This window comes from Carex rostrata, chromosome 21 (assembly GCF_964058835.1).
Source record: "Carex rostrata chromosome 21, lpCarRost1.2, whole genome shotgun sequence".
Classification (NCBI taxonomy): domain Eukaryota; kingdom Viridiplantae; phylum Streptophyta; class Magnoliopsida; order Poales; family Cyperaceae; genus Carex; species Carex rostrata.
Window position 1 is genome coordinate 4,150,859 of NC_135938.1, and position 22,728 is coordinate 4,173,586.

At 33.8% G+C, this 22,728-nt stretch overlaps 2 protein-coding genes across 4 annotated transcripts; one reads left to right on the top strand and one right to left on the bottom strand.

Annotated features, from left to right (window-relative positions):
- Positions 1-1,031: 1,031 nt before the first annotated feature.
- LOC144573476 (Nitrilase/cyanide hydratase and apolipoprotein N-acyltransferase family protein) lies at positions 1,032-4,303 on the top strand. The gene is made up of 9 exons (XM_078323258.1): positions 1,032-1,256; positions 1,709-1,845; positions 2,386-2,514; positions 2,620-2,678; positions 3,109-3,221; positions 3,317-3,409; positions 3,517-3,619; positions 3,722-3,804; positions 4,037-4,303. Exons 1-9 carry the CDS (start codon positions 1,059-1,061, stop codon positions 4,076-4,078), a joined length of 957 nt encoding a protein of 318 aa, XP_078179384.1. The 5' UTR covers positions 1,032-1,058; the 3' UTR covers positions 4,079-4,303.
- Positions 4,304-13,882: 9,579 nt separating this feature from the next.
- On the bottom strand, positions 13,883-18,332 carry LOC144572975 (APETALA2-like protein 3). Of its 3 annotated transcripts, none has more exons than XM_078322618.1 (10): positions 17,207-18,332; positions 17,079-17,104; positions 16,944-16,974; positions 16,754-16,841; positions 16,509-16,654; positions 16,021-16,065; positions 15,795-15,898; positions 15,502-15,602; positions 15,090-15,164; positions 13,883-14,365 (listed from the first exon to the last, which is right to left on the bottom strand). In XM_078322618.1, the coding sequence occupies exons 1-10, from the start codon at positions 17,845-17,847 to the stop codon at positions 14,108-14,110; spliced, it is 1,515 nt and encodes a 504-aa protein (XP_078178744.1). In that variant the 5' UTR covers positions 17,848-18,332; the 3' UTR covers positions 13,883-14,107. The 3 variants fall into 3 exon arrangements, 2 of the variants coding, with proteins under 2 accessions (XP_078178744.1, XP_078178745.1); XR_013517853.1 differs by having other exon boundaries at positions 14,269-14,365; positions 15,411-15,602; XM_078322619.1 differs by lacking the exon at positions 16,021-16,065.
- Between the last annotated feature and the right edge of the window lie 4,396 nt (positions 18,333-22,728).

The window sequence follows — 22,728 nt, forward strand, 5'->3', positions numbered from 1 at the left end:
CCATGATTGTTTGATACAAAAGATGTAAAATTATCTTCATAGTTAGGACATATACATCAAAATTTGTCACGATAAAAAGAAATGTATCACCTTAGTATATATCTCATTTCATTAACAAAGTGAACTATCTCATGACTATGAATCAACTATAATAACATATTATTATGACCATAATCATATGCAATAACATGAATAATTTTTTGGCTATAAAACCAATTCACAATAGCACATGATCTATGTTCCAGTTTGGTCGATGGATAGTATAGTGATGGATATCCATAGTGAATCCATATCACCCCGGGTATCTGAGGTGCAAACTGAAAATTCAGACCGTTCTGTTAGCTTGGCACAAATCTCAAAGCACCTCCTACAGTCAAAACAATACCGAATTGAGTTTGATCTGGACACAATTGATCTGCACCGTTCTTTCTTTTAAATTGTACCTCAAGTACCTGAGGGGACACGGACTCATCCATAGTTGTGATTCGATATATATTTACAACAATTTTTTTTTAAAAGAAAGATATTTTGTTCGAACTTTTAATGAAAAAGACATGCAATTTATAAAAATGTCCAGAAAACACTTACTAATAAACAAACATACATAAATTATATTATCAAAATTTAGCGACTATTCTACCATGCCTTTCACAAAAACCAAAATTTAGCGAGAAATACCAATGTGCCCGACAGTTTCATATTTTAACATTATAATAAATAAGTCATTATAATTAATAAATTTCTTACAACACTTTCAAGTTTTACATTTTGAGGCTAATCAACGTGACAATTAGAGGTTGCAATATTTTAGCATGTGTTATTCCAAAAATCGAGTTGCGCTCATTCCTCTTTTTTTTTTTTCTCAAGCCCATCTTGTTTAAGATTTAATCTTACTCTTGTTATAAGTTCGAAGGACCAAGTTTGATTTTAAAATAACTTTTAAGGATCTATTTGCTAAAAATAAAAAATCAGGAACTAAATTAATTTATTCTGCAAAACTTGAGGGACCAAAATTGAATTTTTCCTAGTTAAACCATTCAGCTCTCTTTGCACATTGTATGGCCTTCTCACTCATCACTAGCAACGCTCGCGCAATAGTAACAGTCCGATCTCGCCTCTCCTTGCATCTCCGCCGATCCTTCTCTGCCATCGCCGCCACCTCCGCCTCCAGAGAGATGGCGAAGGTCGGAGTCGTGCAGATGACATCGACTAACGATCTCGAAGCCAATTTTCTGACTTGCTCTCGTCTCGTCAAGGCAATCACATCTCCCTTTATCTTGTAATCTTTTCATTTTTTTTTTTTTTTTGTTTTCTATCCATCTTATACCGATTCGGTAACGGTTTGTAGTGGCTGGTACCTAGAAATTTCACCTCAATTTTATTTGGTAACAATGTTATAAGGAAAATCCCATATTATTGTTTATGACTTACAATCTAATTTTTTGGTGCCAACAATATGGTAGATTCCAACCGACCAAAAAATTAGGATTGTCTGATACCAGAACAGTTAGATTATACCACTCAGAAAATGGCCAGACGTTGTAGTTTATGTTTTATATTTCTTGTTTTGCAATTTCCTAATGGAGTTTTCGCAAGTATAATGTTTGTTATCTCAGCTTATCTTCTTAAGAGATATAAGTCGAGGCCAATACCAGTACCAGGTACTACCAAATTCTTGATTGAATCTGCTATTAATCCCAACTTGTAGGAGGCTGCTGCAGAGGGGGTAAAGCTGCTCTGTTTTCCAGAGAGCTTTTCGTTCATAGGTGCAATACTTGGAGAATCTATTAAGATAGCGGAGCCTTTAAATGGGCCCACTATGCAGAGATACTGCTCCCTTGCAAGGTACCAAATAAAGTTACTACTATCTTTCACTGGTTCCAATTGATAAATGGCAGGCAAGTTATTCTGATTCTGTACTGATGCATCACCTCATCAAGTCAATTTTATATGGGTCGGTTGACATTCCAAAACAACGGAGTGCATATGAATGTATACGGATAACCTTTGGTTCCTTTTTCTATTGTAATCCAGAGTGAAAACTATTAGACTAATTTTGGGCTTATTGGTACCAACATGGGTCAGTTAAGGTTGGGTCAACTGTCACAAATCAACATGCTTTTTTTCGACAATGCCAGCGGATATAACATAACCTGAAATGTTAGCGTGGCCGATCATAAATGGGTAAGTCCACGTCGATAATTGCCATCACATATGCAAGTCGTGGTTGGTACTGATTGGTACACTTCACCTTGGAAACTGACAAGATACCAGTCAGTATTATGTTTCATTTTATAATTCTGAACAGTTATTCAATTTTTTTCTTTCATCTGATTCTACATAAGCACTTTATTATTTTTGCAATTTTGGTTATTATAATGGCAGAGAAGCAAATATTTGGTTGTCGCTTGGAGGTTTTCAAGAGAAGGGACCTGATGATGCACATATATGCAATACCCATGTTTTGGTTGATAATTCTGGGAAGATAAGAAGTTCTTACCAAAAAATACATTTGTAAGTGTTTTTTCTAAGAATATTGGTTTCCAGATTTCAACTTTATTGAACCTTTAACATGTGATCATTTGACTTAATTTTCTTTTTTTAAATTTTGTTTGGAAGGTTTGATGTGGATGTCCCTGGAAACATGGTATACAAGGAGAGTAGTTTCACCACCCCAGGTTTGGTCTTACTTAAATTAACTTTATTTGAAACTAAAGTATTTTCTTCAAATTTTACCCATAGAAGCTCGTTCATGCATGCTAAATATCATCCATATGGTGCATTCAGTAATCACATAAAGGATCTCTATTTAGGTTTTTGTACTGGTTTAGTCAGGTGTTGTACACTCACAATTAGGATTAAGGCAGTTGGGTTACATCAAGGATAATTGATAATACAGTTGTAGGTTAATTTATTTGAATTGGCATTGTTGAGGCTTGAAATTGCGTAGTTGGGTTAGATTTTAGGGTTTAGGGTTTAGGGTTTAGGGTTTAGGGGGATCAGTGAGAATACCAGTCAGATTCCATGGTAGTATTCTGTACTAACCAGCAATGAAAACCAAAATTCATTCTCATTTTTTTATAATTTTAATGAACTTGTTTTGTATAGGCACTACTGCAGTGGCAGAGGATAGCCCAATTGGAAGGCTAGGATTAACAGTTTGTTATGATCTACGATTTCCAGAGCTCTATCAGATGTTAAGATTTCACCACCGAGCCCAGGTATATTTTTTGTAATAACTTATCTTTTTCCGTATCTTCAAATTTTCTGTGTCACAAGTATTAACATTTTTTTCAACAATATATTTATCATAAAGGTTTTACTAGTACCATCGGCTTTCACAAAAGTAACTGGAGAGGCACACTGGGAGATACTATTGCGTGTTCGTGCAATTGAGACCCAATGCTATGTAATTGAAACTTCTTCTTTTTTTTCATTTCTGGGCTTTCAATTGTAAATTTGTTGTTCTTCGTACTTTAGTACAAAGTTGTAAATAATTACTGGTTATAAATGTAGGTAATAGCTGCAGCACAAGCAGGTAAACACAGCGAGAAAAGAGAAAGCTATGGTGATTCAATAATTATTGACCCGTGGGGAACTGTTATTGCTCGATTACCAGGTTTTCAAATCTACTCGGCACCTTTTCTTATTTGTTTTTTGTGTCATGTGTTTTTCTGTGAATAAGAAATTGAAAGTTGGCACCATCCCATCATGTTACTAGATCGATTATGCACGGGATTTGCTGTGGCAGAGATTGATCTATCAAAGATTGATACTGTGAGAACTAAGATGCCTATTTCCATGGTAACTACTATTATATCAATTTTTATTTTTATTTTTGCATTTTGGAAGACTTTATCTCCAATAAGTCCTGCAAATATCGAACTATTTATAGTTCAGTCCTTGCATAATATGGTCCTTCTGTTAGTTATGTTTTTAATGACCCCATTGATAATGGCCATGCCATTGTTGTGCAGATTATTTTTTCTCAATTACTATATCTAAAGTGAGGTTTTTTTTTTTTCTTATTTTGCAGCACCGGGTGCTTGATAGTTGCTGGAAATCATCATCTCTTTGACATATCAAAATTGTTCCTTCATCTAGATTTGTGACTACTGACCGATCATGCCGGTCCAATGTGGGAGAAAAGAATACATGCTAAATGTTTCATGGGTAATTTTTTTGAGGAGAAATGAAAATAAGTGATTACCCTGTTATTTGTGTTGTTAATCATCTTATATTCGATGTGGAAATCAGCTCTTTGATGTTCTTATTTTCAAAATATGCAAAATGGACTAGTAAATAAGTTCAAGAAGAAGAGGGAGAAACAAGAAATTCATAGTAAACATCAAAACATTTAATTTGAAAGGCCCATTAACTAGTTTGGTTTTTTTTTTAAAACCGGGCCTAACGAGTGAGAAAGCCATACATGATCACGCTCTTGTTGAGTCGCGTGAGCGTTGAGTCGCGTTAGGTTGGGGTGGATGCAGGGATGAAAACGGATCAGATATTATCCGGGCCGAATTTGGATCCGTATTTAAAAATTAGATACGGATATCTGATATCCGAATATCCGTGTAGATAGTGATACGAATATGATTTTGAATTTTAATTATCTGTATCTGAATAGTAGATATGCACCATAGAGTTTAATATATATTATGCAAATATGTATGTATATATCTACGGATATCTGTATGTGTCTGTCTAATATTCGATTCATATCCGTATTCAGAAAGAAAAAAAAAAATGGATACAAATATGATTTTACCACTATCCAATTCATATCTGACCCGTATCCGATTTGTTTTCACCCCTAGGTGGATGTGTCACGCTTTCGTTGAGTGTATTAGTTGTATATTAGATAACTTTTTCTATATAATCCCTTTATTACTATCACTATCAGTATCATTCTTATTCAAATCCTCTATTATAATAACTATTATTATCACTCTCCTCTCCTAGCCTCTTTCCATAAAATCCAAATTTATAATCATTGCACGTTATTGTTTCTTTTTGTTTTCATTGTAAAGTCTATTATAATTTATTCTTTATTATTTGTTTTTGCAAATGCATCATACTTTTTTTTTCAATTTACATTGAACATGCATTAGTAAGCACTTGTTACTTTTTAGTTTTAATTTTCCACACCTCTTTCTGATAGTTTTTAAAAATATAATCACGTTAATTAAACTCTCTATGTGTGTGTGTGTGTACGGACATGAAACCTTACACTAAAATTATATTTACAAAGGATTATAATACAACTACCCTTAGCGCTAGCAATAACTTTATCATAATTTCATGAATTTTTATGTAGTTTATTTTTAACAATACTATGTATTTAACAGTTTTCTTCTATACTAAATATGTAAAAAAAAAAAAAAAAAAAATCTCACCATATGTACGTACTATATATATCATGTATTTATTTACAGATATGAAGGGTGATGAAGTGAGTAAATTATCTTTCGTTAATGGAGGTTTATTCATAGTTTCATACTCACAAACTACCTAACATCTCCTGCCAGAAATCGTTCGCAAACTAATTCAAGAATGATTTTTGGCATTGAAGTGTTGAATTAGTTTTTGAATGATTTCGGGCATGGATGTTGGGTATATAAGCACTTTACGGAATGATTAAGTGAGAATGATTTTATCTATTTCCACATAAGCACTTCATTTATTTTTGTGATTTTGGTTAATATAATGGGAGAGAGACAAATATTTGGTTGTCGATTGGAGGTTTTCAAGAGAAGGTACTTGATGATGCACATATATGCAATACCCTTGTATAAGTTGATAATTCTGGAAAGACAACAAGTTCTTACCAAAAAGTACATTTGTAAGTGGGTTTTTCTAAGAAAATTGGTTTTCGCCATTTCAATTTATTGACCTTTCAACATGTGATAATTTTGATTAATTTTCTCTCTTCTTTTTTTTTATTTTGTTTGGAAGGTTTGATGTCGATGTCTCTGGAAACATGATATACAAGGAGAGTAGTTTCACCGCACCAGGTTTAGTCTTACTTAATTAACTTTATTTGAAATTAAGAGTATTTTCTTCAAATTTTCAGTAATCACACGAAGGATTTATTTAGGTTTTGGTAACGGTTTAGTCATGTGTTGTACGCTCACAATCAGGATTAAGGCTAATCGGGTTACATAAAGGACCAGGGGCGGATCCAAGATTTTCGTCATGGAAGCAAAAAAATATCGAATCGGATTTAAACCCATTAACTAATTGGGTACTCAATAAAAAAATAATACTTTGACTTGTATTTTCCAATGCACTGACTTGTAATTTTTGATACTTTAACTTATAATTCTAATTATTAATCATAATTCAATAAATTTATTTTGATTTTAACACTAAATTTAATCCGAGTTACAAATCAAACATCCAGAAATGGAGCAAAAAAAATTCCAAAGGAGGGCAAAGTCAATCAGTACCGATAAATCACCACTAAAACTCAAAATTCAAGAGGGACGTCTGCCCCTGCGTTACATGCTAGGTCCGCCCCTGTAAAGGACCATTGATAATATAGTTCTAGGCTACTCAGGTCACAATCAGTGAGTATTCTGTACCAGCCAGAAACAAAAACCTCTATTAATTCTGTACCAGCCAGAAATGTTAGATGACCTAATAGTCCATGCATGTTAGATGAATTTCTCTATATAAGCTCTCTATTATTTCCACTATCATTATCATTTTCATTCATGAACTCTTTCCATAAAATTCATAATTTATTGGTTCTTCTTTTTTCATCGGTATGTCTATTATAATTGATGCTTTCTTATTTTTGCAAATGCGTCAAATTTATTTTCTATTTAGTGTTTTGTTCTTCATTTCTTCACACCTCTTTCAGATTGTTTTTAAGAACATAATCACACTAATTTAAATGTGTGTGTGCGCGTGTACCGACATGAAACCTTACACTAAAATTATATATACAATGTAATATAATACATATACTCTTTGCATAATTGATCATAATTTCATGAATATTTTTTTTGTCATTTATTTTTTTGACAATACTATATGTTTAATAGTTTTCTCCTATGTCAGTAATGATCTTTCACCTATGGAGGCTTATTCGTACTCACAACCTACCTAACACCTCATGTCAAAAATTGTTCGCAACATAATTCAAGAATGGTTTTCGGCATAGAGGTGTTCGGTAGGGTTTCGGTATGGATCGATCATTGATCGATGTGTTCAATTAGGCTGCGAATGATTAAGTGGGAATGGTTTTTGCCATGGATGTGTTGAGTAGGTGTTGGGTAAACCTCTATTCATTCTCATTTATAATTTACAATTTGTGGAACTTGTTTTGTATAAGCATTGTTGCAGTGTTAAAGGATAGTCCAATCAGAAGGCTAGGCCGGATTAACAGTTCGTTATGATCTATTAGATGCTAAGATTTCACCACCAAGATCAGGCATATTTTTTACTGGTACATTATATTTGTGAAAAAGGTTTTACTGGTACCATCAGCTGAGTAGAACTAGGCCAGGTGTGTTGTTCTTAAGTTCACCAAACACCTTGGTAAACTCAAGTCTAAAACCCATCAAATCGGCTTCAAATGATGAATCTAAACCGTTGAAATCCGCTTATCTTACAAGTGATGCGTCTACATGCGAAAATTTTAAACATTCAAATTAATTTAGTATAAAGTCAAGCAGTCAAAATTATAAGGTTAATAAATTAATTTTAATGCATTTATTTTTTGAACTTTTTTGACCTTGTGATTCTATGCAAAATCAATTTCATAATTAATTTTTTTTTACATGTAGATGCATCACTCGTAAGGTAGACAGGTTTTAATGGTTCGGATTCATCATTTGAAGCCGATTTGACGAGTTTTAGACTTGAGTTCACCCTTGTTCTACTCCCTTCAGCTTTCACGAAAGTAATTGGAGAGGCACACAGGTAGATACTATTGTGTGCTCGTGCAATTGAAATCCAATGCTATGTAATTAAAAAAAAAAAAAATCATTTCTGGACTTGCAATTGTAAAAAAAAATTTCCTACTTTTTGTATGAAATAGTATCGGAAAATTTAATTTCAAGGTCCATCGACCCAGTGCCAAAAAAAAGAAAAAAAAAAAAAAAAGAAAGATAAAAAAGAAAATAACAAAACAACAATATCAAAACATATATCAAAAAATCTAATTTGAAAGGCCCATTTATCAAAATTGGGTTCTTTTTTAAAATTTGGGCCTAATATGTACCAAGTGTGGGTACTACTTTTATCTAGAAGTTGCAAGGCACAATATATTTTTTTTATTCCACCAATAATTCTCAAAGAGAGAAAGAGAAAACTATTGTTTATGATATTCTCACAGATAATCTAATAAATAAACAATATTTTTTTGTCAAGAGATTGTTATACATAAACTATTGTTTCTTCATTGGCAAAATGATCTCAATGTATTCCTTATTTATGTTTAATTCTATCCAAAAATGTTATTTTTCATTTTTCAAATTTTCCTTTTTAAAAGAAACGAGTACAAGCGTCAAACTTGAAATTCACCCCTTAAATTATTTTTTCTCTCTATTTTTACAGCTTACAATTTGATTTGGAGATACGTAAGAGATAAAATGGGGAGACAGTTAGCAACCATAAAAAATAAATAAAAGATACCATGTGCAGGTGTTCTTAGTGACTTAGTCACCTCTTCCCCCCATCGAAAATCAAAACCCCAACCTTTTCAGATAAAATAAAAAATAAAACAAATAAAATAAAACCAACTTGTGCGAGTCTCCGATCGAATTGAAATAATCTCGAACTCCAGCGATCTATATTAAGTAGGCTTCAACTTTCGATAATCATTCGTCGAATCTAGGCTTGCTATATGCGTCCTTGCATATATTGATAACAGTTTTGTTATACCTCTCCATTTTGTCCCTTCTAGAGACTATGGTCACAAAATTCGTAAATTATTCGCGAATTAAACCTGAATAATTTGTTTTTTTTTTGTGATACCGAACTGAACGTTGAATTATTCAATTGACTGAACTTTGACCGAATTAAACCCGAATAATTCGTGAATTTTACGAATTATACACGAATTTTTCTCATAACATTTTTTTTTGGCTTTTTTTTTTGCTCTCTTGCAGAACTGAGATCTCTGATACAGATAATTCCAAATCATTCCTGATTTATATCCGAATTATTCCCGAATCACGAATTTTTAACCTCGTCGAATCAAACCCAAAATAATTTATCTGTCACTATGCTAGAGACCATAAAATTATGAGTTGCTACTACCATTAATTGTGAAACTATGACAGCTGAATTTTTTTATACCATTTTGGAAACAGTTGGTTTTAATTGGTCAAGTACTATACAATAGTAATTTTTTATTTTTCTTCAATTATAATTTAAATCTCACAATTCAAGTATGTTTATCATGTTGTCAGCACAGTAATGTTATTGCATCACCAAAAAAAGCTAATATCTAAACGGACAAATAGCTTATTTTTAAATTGATATATAACTTGAATATTTTTTAATTTAAAATAATATGAGGACGGTTTAAAAAAAATACCGACATAAGTATGCTATGTCATAACTCATAAAGAAACCTATTTTTTTTTTAAATGAGATATATTCAAGGGTTACATTTGTCTTTTCTAGTTGGCATAAACCTTTAGAAATCAGCCAATGAGATTTTAGCGATGTGAATCTTAGTTGGAATTAAGAAAGAAAAATATAAGGCGAATCATGGAGCACTAATTAGGATGCAAGTTGGGCTGCCGAAACAATTATTCTAATTTACAAAAGAAAACCAATAGAGAAAAAACTATTTGAAGAACAAGTTGGAGGCTTGAAAAGACGTAAGCCGTGACGCACTTGCCATTTGTGCGCCATATAATATAGCAAGCATCATTAGCCCAAGGTATCCTGCGAAACCTTACAACTTAAACCTTAAATTATACAAACTAATAGAGGAGAGAGAAAAAGACGGGTGCCCTGTTTCCTCTGCAATTTACAATGTATTTGACTAATTTAGAATTCTAATATCTCTGATTTTCTTTTTCTTTTTGAAACTTGACAGTGGTTGTCAAGTTAAAACTGAAAAAGGAAAAAATATAATTAGCACAGCTATTTTTAAAAATACAATCATTTCTCTTGAACAGCGTGCTCAATCAAAATTATGTGAACCGGCGTTTTCCTTTCAAACAACTATTTATTTCGTTGTTTTTGCAGATTCCTGCATGACAAAAAATGGAACTATAAAATTTAGATTGAAAGACTGAAACAAAAAATGCATAAAGTGTTATCATTGACCTTAGATCTTCATAGTGGTTTGCAACTCGGGCGGGTACGGGTACCCCGGGTATACCCGTCTCGGGTACGGGTACGTCTCGGGTACGGGTATACTCGGGTACAAGGGTATTCGGGTACGGGTATGGCGGGTATAATTTTCAAAACCCATACCCTACCCGTCCTATACCCTTACCCGTGTACCCTTGACGGGTACGGGTACGGGTAGGGCGGGTATGGGTTTTTTTTTTTTTTTTTTTTTGCTGTTTTTTTTCTGGTTTTTTCTGGTTTTTTCTGGTTTTTTCTGATTTTTTCTGGTTTTTTCTGGTTTTTCCTGATTTTTTCTGGTTTTTTTCTGATTTTTTTAGGGGAAAAAATCAAATTTTTTGAATTTTGAACTGTGATGAACAGTACTCGGGTATACGGGTATGGGTACTTGGGTAGTCGGGTACGGGTTAACTCGGGTATTGGTCTAAAATAACGGGTCCGGTCCGGTTTTTGCCCGTACCCGAGTACCCGACCCATACCCGGGCTCGAGCACGGATACCCTAGCTGGCGGGTACGGGCGGGTATACCCTTAACGGGTTTTATTCAACCTCTAGATCTTCACAACAATAAAGTGCAATTCTAGCCACTAAACTATAAGCACGTATTTGATATTTTTACGACTGAACTATATAAAAACCTTAAAAAAATGATATTTCAACTAAATTTCTCTATATGTGATGAAAATTTTCAAAATCATGAAAGTTGTAAAGCATTGGATTTTAAATTGCAGGTGCGTGCAATTGTGGGTAAATTGCAGAGTATTTGACCGAGATATTGGGGTCAACTGCATGTAGATTGTAGAATAAGGTTTAATGTCTAATTGACATTAGGAAATATTAATCAAACTTTTACGGAAAATAAGAAAATGGTAGAGGGTTGCTTATACATACTTGGCACCTAAGGCTAGTGTATTTATACTCAGGCGGGTACGGGTACGTCTCGGGTACGGGTATATCCGGGTACAAGGGTATACGGGTACTGGTATGGCGGGTATAATTTTCAAAAACCATACCCTACCCATCCTATACCCTTACCCGTGCACCCTTGACGGGTAAGGCGGGTACGGGTATTTTTTTTTTTTTTTTTTTTGCTGTTTTTTTTTTTTATTTTTTTGTTGGTTTTTTTTTTTGCTGTATTTTTTTGCTGGTTTTTTTGTTGCCTTTTTTTTGTTGCCTTTTTTTTGTTTGTTTTTTTTTTTTTGCTGTTTTTTTTTCGGTTTTTTTGTTGGTTTTTTTTTGCTTTTTTTTTTGCTGGTTTGGGGGGGGGAAATCTGATTTTTTGAATTTTGAAATGGGATGAACAGTGGTCGGGTATACGGGTACGGGTAGTCGGGTACGGGTTTAGTCGGGTACGGATAAACTCGGATAGGGTATGGTCGGGTATTGGTCTAAAATAACGGGTCCGGTCCGGTTTTTGCCCGTACCCGCGTACCCGAGTACCCGACCCATACCCGGGCTCGGGTACGGGTACCCCGGGCGGCGGGCACGGGCGGGTATGGTCGGGTATACCCGACCCGGGTGTTATTCAAACTCTACCTAAGGCTAAGGAAAAAACCGAGGAATCTATGTTTGTATGGTCCCCAAAATTAGATCAAAGGTTATCTCAAACTTACCCAAGTGCAGTAACTTATTGGAACGAGAGAAAAGTACAATCTATTCTCTTTTCAAAAAAATAAAATAAAGAGAAAAGTACTGTCTATTTTTTTGCAATTTGCTTCGTTGGAAAAAACAAAGATCGGATCTTATGCGCCATTATTTAACAAAAGAGGAAACCATGTTTTCATTTTAAAAAATAAAAATGTTCTAACATTACCGTGATAATTACCATCATCTATCACGGATTCAACATTTGGAGCGATCTGCTTTTTAGTTATAATTCATGTAACACAAACTTTAATTATTAATGTCTTTTGAATCATTGTACAGGGGCAAACCTACAGTGTTCCAGGAAGGCAGCTGTCTCTCTGAATTTTGAGTTTTAGTGGAGATTGGAATGTTCTAATCCACTTTGTTTCTCTCTGAAATTTATTTTTTTAGTTGAGTCATCTTTACTATAATTTTTTATTTTAAAATAATGGTTGAAGGTCAAGTCATCTAACTATTTAATATCCACAAAAGATTTCTCAATACGAATTTCAAACCTGCGATCTCTCATACGAATAGCGTTGTCTTTGCTACTATACCAAAGACTGGTTCTCCTCTTCACTATAATTTTTTATTATTATTAGACTCCTAGGTGATTAGTATTTTCAGTTAAGCACTAGTTCAAGAATAACCAAATCATCCGTAGCTAACCTAAAATTTTATTAATGTAACTCGAATTCTAATCAAGGTTTTAAATAGCGTGCTATAGCGCCGCTATAGCGTTTTCGAACTATAAAAACTATGACGCTCAGCGCTATAGCGCGCTATTTTGCGCTATTTGGGCATATCGTTATTTTTTTAGTCATTCCGCTATCACGCGATAAACGTTATTTAAACCTTTTATCCTAATTCATACAATATAAATGTTAAAGATGACTGCAGCCATAGTATCAGTATCTCTTTTTTCAAAATATGATTATTGCCAATTCTGTATCCATTTATATCATCGCGTTTATGTCAGCTGTTTAACCATTTTAATCGTATATAGATCTGACCTTGCTAATATTTTAACAATTAGCATATAATAATATAGGATTATCATCACGTTCTTTTATCATCTTACTCCTGCATTATTGTGCAAAATATTGATTTGATTTCAACAAGCAAACACACATTAATTATTTTTTCTTTCTTAGGCTGTACTGGTCAAACTCATGATTCATGCATGAGTTTGTTCAAAACAAAAAATTTAATATTTATGGATAGGAATCAAGAACAGTTAGTACTTAGTAGTCAACTCATGGCACAAACCGTACTGCATAGACCACCCAATTTACATGAAAACAAGTACACAAAAAGGGTAAAGTCATTTGTCTTTTACTAGCATTTGATATTTGCATCGTTAATTAATTTGAATATATAGAGGAGAACTAGGGTTTTCTTAAGTTCATCAAGTATCTTTGGTGAACTCAAGTTTAATAACTATTAAATTAGTTTTAAACAGAAAATTTAAACCATTGAAACTCGTCTACTTTATGAGTGATGTGTCTACATGTAAAAAGAAAGTTTTAAATTAATTTCGCATAGAGTCAAATGGTAAAAAAAAAAAGTTCAAAAAATGAATGCATTAAAATTAATTTGTTAACCTTTTTAATTATTACCACTTGACTTTGTATTAAATTAATTCGAATATTTAAAATTTTCACATATCGACACATCACTTGTAATGTAAGCGGGTTTCAATGATTCGAATTCGTTATTTAAAACCGATTTGACAGATTTTAGACTTAAGTTCACCGAAAGACTTGATTAACTTGAGAACACCTTAGTTCTACTCGAATATCTAACATATGAAGAGAACTCATATGAGAGCTCAAATAATAAGTGCAATGACATCATAATACGGTTTATTATTTTTTTATTTTGAAAGAAGCCCTTAGGCAAAACATTATTTGGAAGAAATATATAAACGCTAGTAGTATTAGGATCATAGAAATTGCATGAAAACTTAGAAACAATTCACCAAACCACTCGTTACAAGCTATAAAAAAATTAATCCCTAAGATGTACAAAAAGGAGGAGAAAAAAAGAGATTAAGCCACCCAGGAAATTTCTTCGCACACAAATCCCACCCCCCTAATTTAAGACCATCTATGTTTGGTACAACTCCGGGCACCACACAACATAAATTGCGATTTTGCAATTCAGTCCTTGAAGTTATAAAAACTGGAAGAAGAGGCCGCCGGCGGGTTGAAAAAGAGGGGCATAGAAGAAGAAGTGGAGGGGGCGTTAGAGAATCGTGATGATGCTGCAGAGTGCACTTGGGGGACATTTGGGGTGTTTCTATTATCCATTCCAATTCTTATTCCATTTTCAATTTTGCTTGCCGGCGGCGGCGGCCTTATAACCCAGCTCGGGACGCATTGTACTCCTGTTTCGGGCCTCTTCTCTCTACCTCCTTTCTGCATTGCACAAAAATATTTCTTTATATATTTAAAACGAGAAAACTAAATTTATGGTCAAGGAAGGGTAGACAAAATAATGGACAGTATCAATTAACCGTATTTAATTATATAACATTGTCATCACTTAATTGCTTAATTGAACGTGTAAACATGAAGGTACAGCCTATTTACATTAAATTACTCAGATTTGTTATTGGACCTAGTTGATGATTACTGCTATAATGACCAGAATATCGCAATTTGTGCAAACACAAGCGTATTAAAGAGAAAGGTTGACAAAGAAACTCCAGGCATTTATTCCAGGTCAAAATTTCTTTAACTAGTATTTCAAAATTAACAAGCAAAAGGTTGATAATGCTAGAACCATCCAACAAGTAGAGACCAAAAGCTATTGCCATCCTATCCAAAAATTTAGCTATTACTGATACGACACATTCAATGTGAATACCGACTTCTATATTTAATTTTGAAAATGATTTCCAAACTAGGAGTCAAACAAAAATTAGCTTTAGTAAAGATGGAATTAAGTTAAATTAAAGATCTTTAAGAGCAAATGTCAATCTCAGGGCCATATTAAACATAAATGCATAGACATTGAACATACAGCATTGTTATTCTATATGGAGAACTAAATGTAGCAGAAACTGTAAATTACTTATATAATTAACTTCTCGTGCATATTGTTATCTAGAAAGGAAAAAGTTTCACAAAAATATATTACCTCATTAGTTGAAAAAAATGTAGGAGATGAAATATTCCATGCATGGTTAGCCAATTGTGAAGAGGGGTCATCATCCTGAAAATAACAATAATTAACTATTATATTGACTAATTAGCAAACAAGACAAAATGGCAATAAACAAAATTTTAAGACAGTTAAGAGAAGCCGATCAGAAGGAATCTCCGACAGAAAGGATATCTTCATTGGAAAATTTCAAATAAACAAAATAGTATGGCCTTTCGAAATCAATTAAGTAAACAAAACATTTCAACTCTTAGTTTTCCGTCTCAATTTTCAAATACATAATGACCAAGTGCGCAACTCAATGTCATTTGCACTTCTCAAATCTCAAGATTCCAATTTTCATTGGAAAAATAAAATTCTCTGTAGAGATTAAATATAAGAAGTCAACCTTGGGTCCATGCTGAAGTTGACTGCCCGTTAAATTTTGATCCATCTTTGGGCTCCCAGTATTTGGTTGAGATATGCTCAAGCTCAAATCTACTTCAGTACCTATACAGTTATGTCCATTAATGTCATTTATAGAAGCTGGAAACATCTCAAAAACATTAAAAAAAATCATGTGTACAGCCTCAAAAATATTACAATCAATTAAACAATATAGTATACGACAAAATCAGAACTCTGTGAGGTTTTATTTAGAAGAATCCAACATTTAGTTTTTCTCATAAACAAACATAATACCTTCGCCATCATTTTCTCCGATCATCTCTCCTTCATAAGTGCTAGGCTCAAAGTTAGTAACAGCCTCTCTGCCATTGCACTTTATTGCCGCTTTGTCATAAGCCCTATTTTTGAAACCCAAAAGAAAGCAAAAAAGGAAATTCAAGTCGGAAAAGCGCCTTTTAAAAATTTTAAAATTAAAATAAGAATAAAAAATTGTCTTCAAAATCAGTGCTCTGTGCACAACCTTGCTGCTTCTACTTCACTGTCGAATAGTCCGAGATATATGTACCTGCACCATACCATTATGTTCTCGGTTGGTAAAAGACTTGTTTTGCCAATTTTGATTCTCACGTTTGAAAAGTCCCTTGGTTTAATTTAACTTACAAATAAGACCCAATTTAAAATAATCCCAAGACACTACCAACACAAAAGAACGACATAACGCATGAAAGGGTGGTCACAAAGAATACAATGTTTTGCAGCAAGGCCAATACAATACTCACAATAATCTAAGGAAATTAGGAATTTATCCCCCCCCCCCCCCCCCCCTCCCAAAAACATATTAATCCCACTACAGTGAGACTTTGACAAGAAAACACCAAATCCTTGTATATCCAACAGATTTTTCAACTGAGAACCAATTAAGCATGACTCCAAGTAACTAAAAATAAGTTTCTAATGTACAAGTAGATAAACAAATTGAGAAAATTTGAAATGGAAAAGCATACGCACTTTTTGCCGAGAAATTGACCCATTCGAGCCTCCCAGCGGCCACACTTGTGGAGTGTAACTCCTCGGTACTTTGAGCTACCTCTTGAGAATCCTGTGCTCTGCCGGCGTAACGCGTGCACAAACTCTTCCTTTGATAGATTCTTCATCTATTAAACACAAATTTTGAACTTTATATCAATCTACTTGTTAAGTTGTACCTGATTGATGCACTATGAGAAACATTGAAACATTTTCATTAATTATACCTGTTTCATATCTTCCTCATAATCACTCAGATTGAAATTTATGTCAGCATCGACCCCACGAAATTTAATTGCCGCTCTATCATACGCTCTGCAATTGAATATTTCAGTATATTAACTTTTCCTGTCTGATTTGGGATAATTAAGAGGTTCTTGTATTAATTTCTGTAGCAATAAATAATTTCTCTCTAACCTTGCGGCAGCATGTGCAGTATCAAATCCACCTGTTACACGAGAAAAGAAAAGTGGATAAGGTCAATATCAAATTTAACATCTCAAAAATTGAAACCAACAAAAGAGGAAAAGTAGAAGCCAGTTAAGCTCTTACCCAAATAAACTTGCTTCCCACAGTCCCTAGAAATCAAAAAGAAATTACATATTAGCTCACCAAAAAATAATAATGGAAATTCAAGCCATATAATTCAATCCAAAATAATCAATAAAAAGGGAGCTAACCAAATATGGGACTCCCATCTACCGGTTCGCCGGTAAAAGGTAACACCTCGGTACTGAGAGCTTCTGGACCGGGGGCCCCGCCTACTCTTCTTCACTTGTGGCTGCTGCTGCTGGTTTTGTTGCTGTTGCTGTTGCTGTTGCTGCTGTAATTGTTGTTGTTGTAATTGTTGTAACTGTTGTTGCTGGACCTGCTGTTGCTGCAACTGGAGTTGCTGCTGGAAAGCTCTAAGATCCTGCGGGAAGAACCCAGCCCACTGCGCACTGGGCCCCGCGTGAGAATTCACACTCACATTCACGTTAGACGAGGAAGAACAGTCGGTGGCCAGAGGAAACAGCGGCCTCGTGTGCACCGTACTCTCCAGTACTTCTTCCCTTTCCTCTTTTCCTACATCGTTTAATATGCTGAACCGGAACGGGGTGGCCGTTACGGTTGTGGATGCACTATGACCAGCACGCTTATCGGGTACTGGACCCGAACTCGAATTCTCTTCAGCGGGGCCCAGAAATGATGATCCATCGCCATTGAGTATCGAAGAATCAGACGTACCTGAGTTACCCGTGCTTTCTCCTAACGGGTCCGGGTATTGACCCCGATTTTGTGTTCTTCCCGGATGGAAATCCGCTAGGTTGAGATCCAACATCTCAAATCTTGCTACTCTAATGCTCTGCTCTTTTCAGTTAATTTTTAGAGTTAGAAGATCCAATATAGAAAAAAATAAAGGATCCGATATTTCCTCTTTGGGAAAAAAATTATATTGCACAACGGATTACACTATTTCAAGAAAAATAGCCAGAGCAAGTAGAGATAGAAGCACGATAGAGCGGAATCGTTCTTTCGGAACATCTGTGGCCTTATTTCAATCTACTTCCCTGATTATCATTCCCATGCCAATCAAAGCGAAGGTTAATTCTGAGAAATTAAAGGACTGATCCGAGAAGTGGGAAAAGTAGAGAGAAGAAGAAGAGAGCGAAAGAAGAAAGGAAGATGTAGGAACCGGAACAGAGAATAAAGGGATTATAAATAGAAAAATGAAGGCGATGACCGGTCATAGCCGGTTAACCTTAAAAGTTGCTCCAAAGAGGGGAGAAAAGATTTAGTTTTTGTGGGTTATTATAGTATTGAATTATTGATAGCTTTGTACGAAGAGGAAAAAAATATCTCGGAACAAAAAATATTACAACGGGGAGTGACTGAGGATCAGTTCCTCTCCAGTTAGTATATGGAAAATAATATCTTCAACGGTTTCGGACTGGAGAGTTGCGGTGCAAGAGGGAAGGAAACAGCCAAACCGGAGGTACCTGTGGAAGAAGAAAAGACTGGTAGCCGTAACAGAGATTCCAGTTAGGGAATGAATTGCTTCGCGTACCCCGCAAGACAACCTTGAGATGGATTTATCCTTCGGTTAACAAATAAAAATGACAGAGAAAAGAAAATGAGAAAAAAATTGCTTATCAGCGTCATAAAGAAATGACAAATATGAAGACACTTGGCATGTTGCATATTTACCTGATATAGAATTAAATCATGAATACTAAAAAGTTTTGTCACATCTAAGCCACTCAAATTGAGAATAGTGAAACCAAAAAAAAGAAAAAAAAATTGAGAATAGTATATGAACTTTTTGTCTTATAATAGTTGAATTGATTCTTCTTTACCGCTACTAAAAAGTCAATTTTCTTTAGTGCATTGAATTTTATAGAAAAAAATTATAAAGTTATATATAGTGACAAAGATAGAAATTCAGTTTGGAAAAAGAGGACGGTATAAACTAAACAGGGCAACTCATAGAGAGAATTATTGGAAAAAAAAAAAGTTTTCTAATTTTCCCGGCCTGAATTTCACCACTAATAAAAAGACTGTTAAAGTTGACACACCTCGAGAGATGTCTTTGATAAATATAGTGCAGTTTTATTTTATAAGACTGATAAGTATTAATTTTACGAAAAATACAGACTCAAAAGAAAATTAATTTATGAAAAGACTTAATTCTCTTTCTTTTGCTATTGTTCAAGAGAAAATTCGCAAGAGCGAGCCTTTTTACGATACTTAATGCTAATTAGTATCATATAATGAACTCGTTATCAATGAACAGGAATTCAAAAATTGGTGATTAATGTATCATAGACAATCAAAATTATTGGTCTAGTTTAAAACCAAGTACAAAAAGGTATCTCATTTAGTCCAATTTCCTCATAAATGAAATAAATGACAGATTGAAAAGATAAAACCTACCATGAAAAGGACCATAGTAGCTCAACTCCAATGGCAGCCAATTGATTTCAGTGGGAATCAACTCAACAGAGTGTGCCATAAAAGGCCCATTAATTTAGGGATTTATAATTGGGTACAACCTGTATCCATCTCCATAAATAGCAAGTTGATCTCTATAGTCTATAGACACATTTCTATTTCTATTTCAGGTTGGTTAAAGGTGCTTTTTGTAACACCTATCAACTCTTGAGTTGAGTCTTTGTTATGTGAACTCTAATTAATGTGCATCTCTACTTTTGTTTTCTTTTTTAGGTTTTTTGGGTAACAATATATTCTCAAATATTTAAATTTGTGGAGGACTTCAAAGAAAAAAAAATGAGAATTGATTTTCTTTTTTCATCTGGGCATTTTTTTTTCTCCGGCTTGTTCACCACTTACAACAACACACGTGTATATTTTATTATGTCAAGTGTACAAAACTACAAATAAATATATCATGTCTAAAAATTATATAATTTTTTTTAATATACAAATTAATGTTAAGCGCGAACTTTATTAGAAATTTGAATTTGTAAAAAAAATTATGAATAAATAACTTCGATAATTATTACCATACTTACAAGTAATTAAGAATTTCAATTACCAAATTTTAAATTAAAAGGTCCGAAAAAAAATAAACAAAAAATTACAGATTGGCCAAATTTAAATACAGGACATTCAAACTTTTTAATTTTATTACTTTGAATTGGCGTGTATTATTTGTATTTTAATAAAATGCACGCTTGATAACGTTGTCAATTTGTGTATTCTGGTTTTTTATAAAAGAAAAACCGAAATCATGTGTGGTGGAGGAAATTGGTTTTCCTCCAAAGAATTTTGAACAAATTTTATTCAACATTGGTTTTTAACAGTTGATTCACGTTGCGATTTGTGCGAACTTAATAAATTGTACGTGTGAATTTCAATACAGATCGGACCATTTAAATTGAGCTTTGAATAAAATTTTGATCCAATTATTGAATTTGCATCCTCTGAGATATCTCATAGGTTGCGTGATTTTTACTCTGAGATATCTCATAGGTTGCGTGACTTTTTAGAAAATCTCAACCATTCAAATACATTCTGCACGAATATCAAAGCTCAAATAATACAGCCCCTACGCTATTTCCGAATAGGCATCCAACACGTCGGTCACACAAAATATAAGATATCTCAAGAATACTCACTCAGTTTTTTTTCAAAGGTTTTAAATAGCGTTTATCGCATCATAGTAGCATAGTTAAAAAAAGACACTATGGTCATATAGCACTGCTATAGCTCGAAATAGCACATTATAGTGTTGATAGCGCCATAGCTTTTATGATCCGAAATCGCTATAGTGCCGCTATAGCGTTTGCAGACTATAAAAGTTATGGCGCTATCAGCGCTATAGCGGCGCTATTTGGGCATAGCACTGTTTATTTAATCAGTCCGCTATGACGCGATAAACACTATTTAAACCTTTGGGTTTTTTTAAGCAAAATCTCATCTTTGGCAGAGACATCTGGGGGTGTTATTGGCATCCTTTTATCCATTTATCTGACTCGTACCGTATTTGATAAAATGGATATGGATAAGATTTTTTTTGGTAAATTTATTGGGTACGGATAAAGATTTTTTTCGTTATCCTTACGGATACAGCATATTCCGTACCCGTTACCCATGGCCGGTCCTGGGGCAGGGCACCCAGGGCGATGGCCCCGGGCCCCAGGATTCAAAGGGCCCCAAAAATTTTTTAGTATGTATATATTACAAAAAAATTATTTGTATATATTGAAAATAAATAAAATATTAAAAATCAAACTTTATATATATAAAAGCTCTAAACTTTTCTATAAATAAAAATGATTTATTGACATATTAATAAAATAGTATATATATATAAAGGTAAGGGTGTAATCGGTCGGATACGGATCGGATAGTGATCAAACTGTATCTTTATCCGTTGTAATTTTTCAAATACGGATGCGAATATGGATAGTCTCGGATACAGATACGAATCGGATATTAAATGTATACGAATACGAATTATATATCAGACGAATATGAATATAATTCGGATAATTAAAAAAATTACTAATATACATTCGAGTATATCTAAATATAGTTTTTTTTTCATTCATTAATTAGATCTAATATTTATCATAATAAATTTGTTGGATACAAAACATACATCATATTACCAAAATATTAGTCACTATTCATCTCATAATGTTATATTGTTAATCAGAATATATCAATTAAAGATCAATAGTGTTTTTTTCTAAGCACGTAGGACAAAAATAAAAAGAGTCTTGAACCAGCTACATTAACGATCATATATCAATACCATGCAACTAAAATATAAGTAATAAATTATTGGTATTTAACAACTCATTTCTTATGGAGTAGAGGTGTAAATGGTCAGATACAGATAGTTACGGATAGTTAATTATTAAACCGTATCCTTATCCGTTGTAACTTTTCGGATACGAATACGGATGCAGATACAAATAGTTAATTATTAACCTGTATCCTTATCCGTTATAACTTTTCGAATATGGATATAAATACTGATAGTCTCGGATACGAATACAGATCAGATAATTTAAGTAATTTTTTGGATTCAGATCCGAAAGAAATCGGAGAATATCTTATTCATTTACACCTCTATATAAAGGACTCAAACTTATCTCCGGCCCCGGGCCCCAAAATCTTCAGGACTGGCCCTGCCGTTACCCGATCGAATAATTATAAAATAAAAAATTGTATGTTATGTATATTAATGTGTCACACCGCGGCCACGGGTTGCAACAGTACCCCGCCGTAAGCATACACTCCATGTATACTTACAAGGCATTTAAAATAAATTAAGCAATTCACAATAAAATAATATAAAAACAGGTTCATATATATATATAAAATCAGAGTACACAGTCTGGTCAGAATATAACACATCAAAAGTATCTCATCTGGATACCAACCATGAGGTCTACCCTAAAGCTATACAACAAAACATATCTAGGGTATGAAGGTAAACTACCAAGGCCTACTACTCGCGTGCCTCTCCGGAATCAGTCGCACCCGAACCTGTAAAATAACCCGAAGGGTGGGGGTGAGAATAAATTCTCAGTGCGAAATTTGCCACAGTTAGATTATTGGACTTGCAATCAAGCTCCATATTCAGAAATGAAATCCATACAACAACAATTCAAACAGATATACATTCATAAATAAAAGAATGCATATGCTCGACAACAATTCAACCAGATGAATCACAATTAACGGAATT

What these genes read in the sequence shown, in the direction of transcription:
- LOC144573476 (XM_078323258.1), top strand. Translation starts at nt 1,059, where the DNA reads ATGGCCTTCTCACTCATCACTAGCAACGCTCGCGCAATAGTAACAGTC. An exon ending in TGTTATTGCTCGATTACCAG is followed by an intron (nt 3,620 to 3,721) that starts GTTTTCAAATCT and finishes TCATGTTACTAG; the next exon opens with ATCGATTATGCACGGGATTT. An exon ending in CTAAGATGCCTATTTCCATG is followed by an intron (nt 3,805 to 4,036) that starts GTAACTACTATT and finishes CTTATTTTGCAG; the next exon opens with CACCGGGTGCTTGATAGTTG.
- LOC144572975 (XM_078322618.1), bottom strand. Translation starts at nt 17,847, where the DNA reads ATGTTGGATCTCAACCTAGCGGATTTCCATCCGGGAAGAACACAAAAT. An exon ending in ACTGCACATGCTGCCGCAAG is followed by an intron (nt 16,842 to 16,943) that starts GTTAGAGAGAAA and finishes ATTCAATTGCAG; the next exon opens with AGCGTATGATAGAGCGGCAA. An exon ending in AACTTCAGCATGGACCCAAG is followed by an intron (nt 15,165 to 15,501) that starts GTTGACTTCTTA and finishes TGTTATTTTCAG; the next exon opens with GATGATGACCCCTCTTCACA.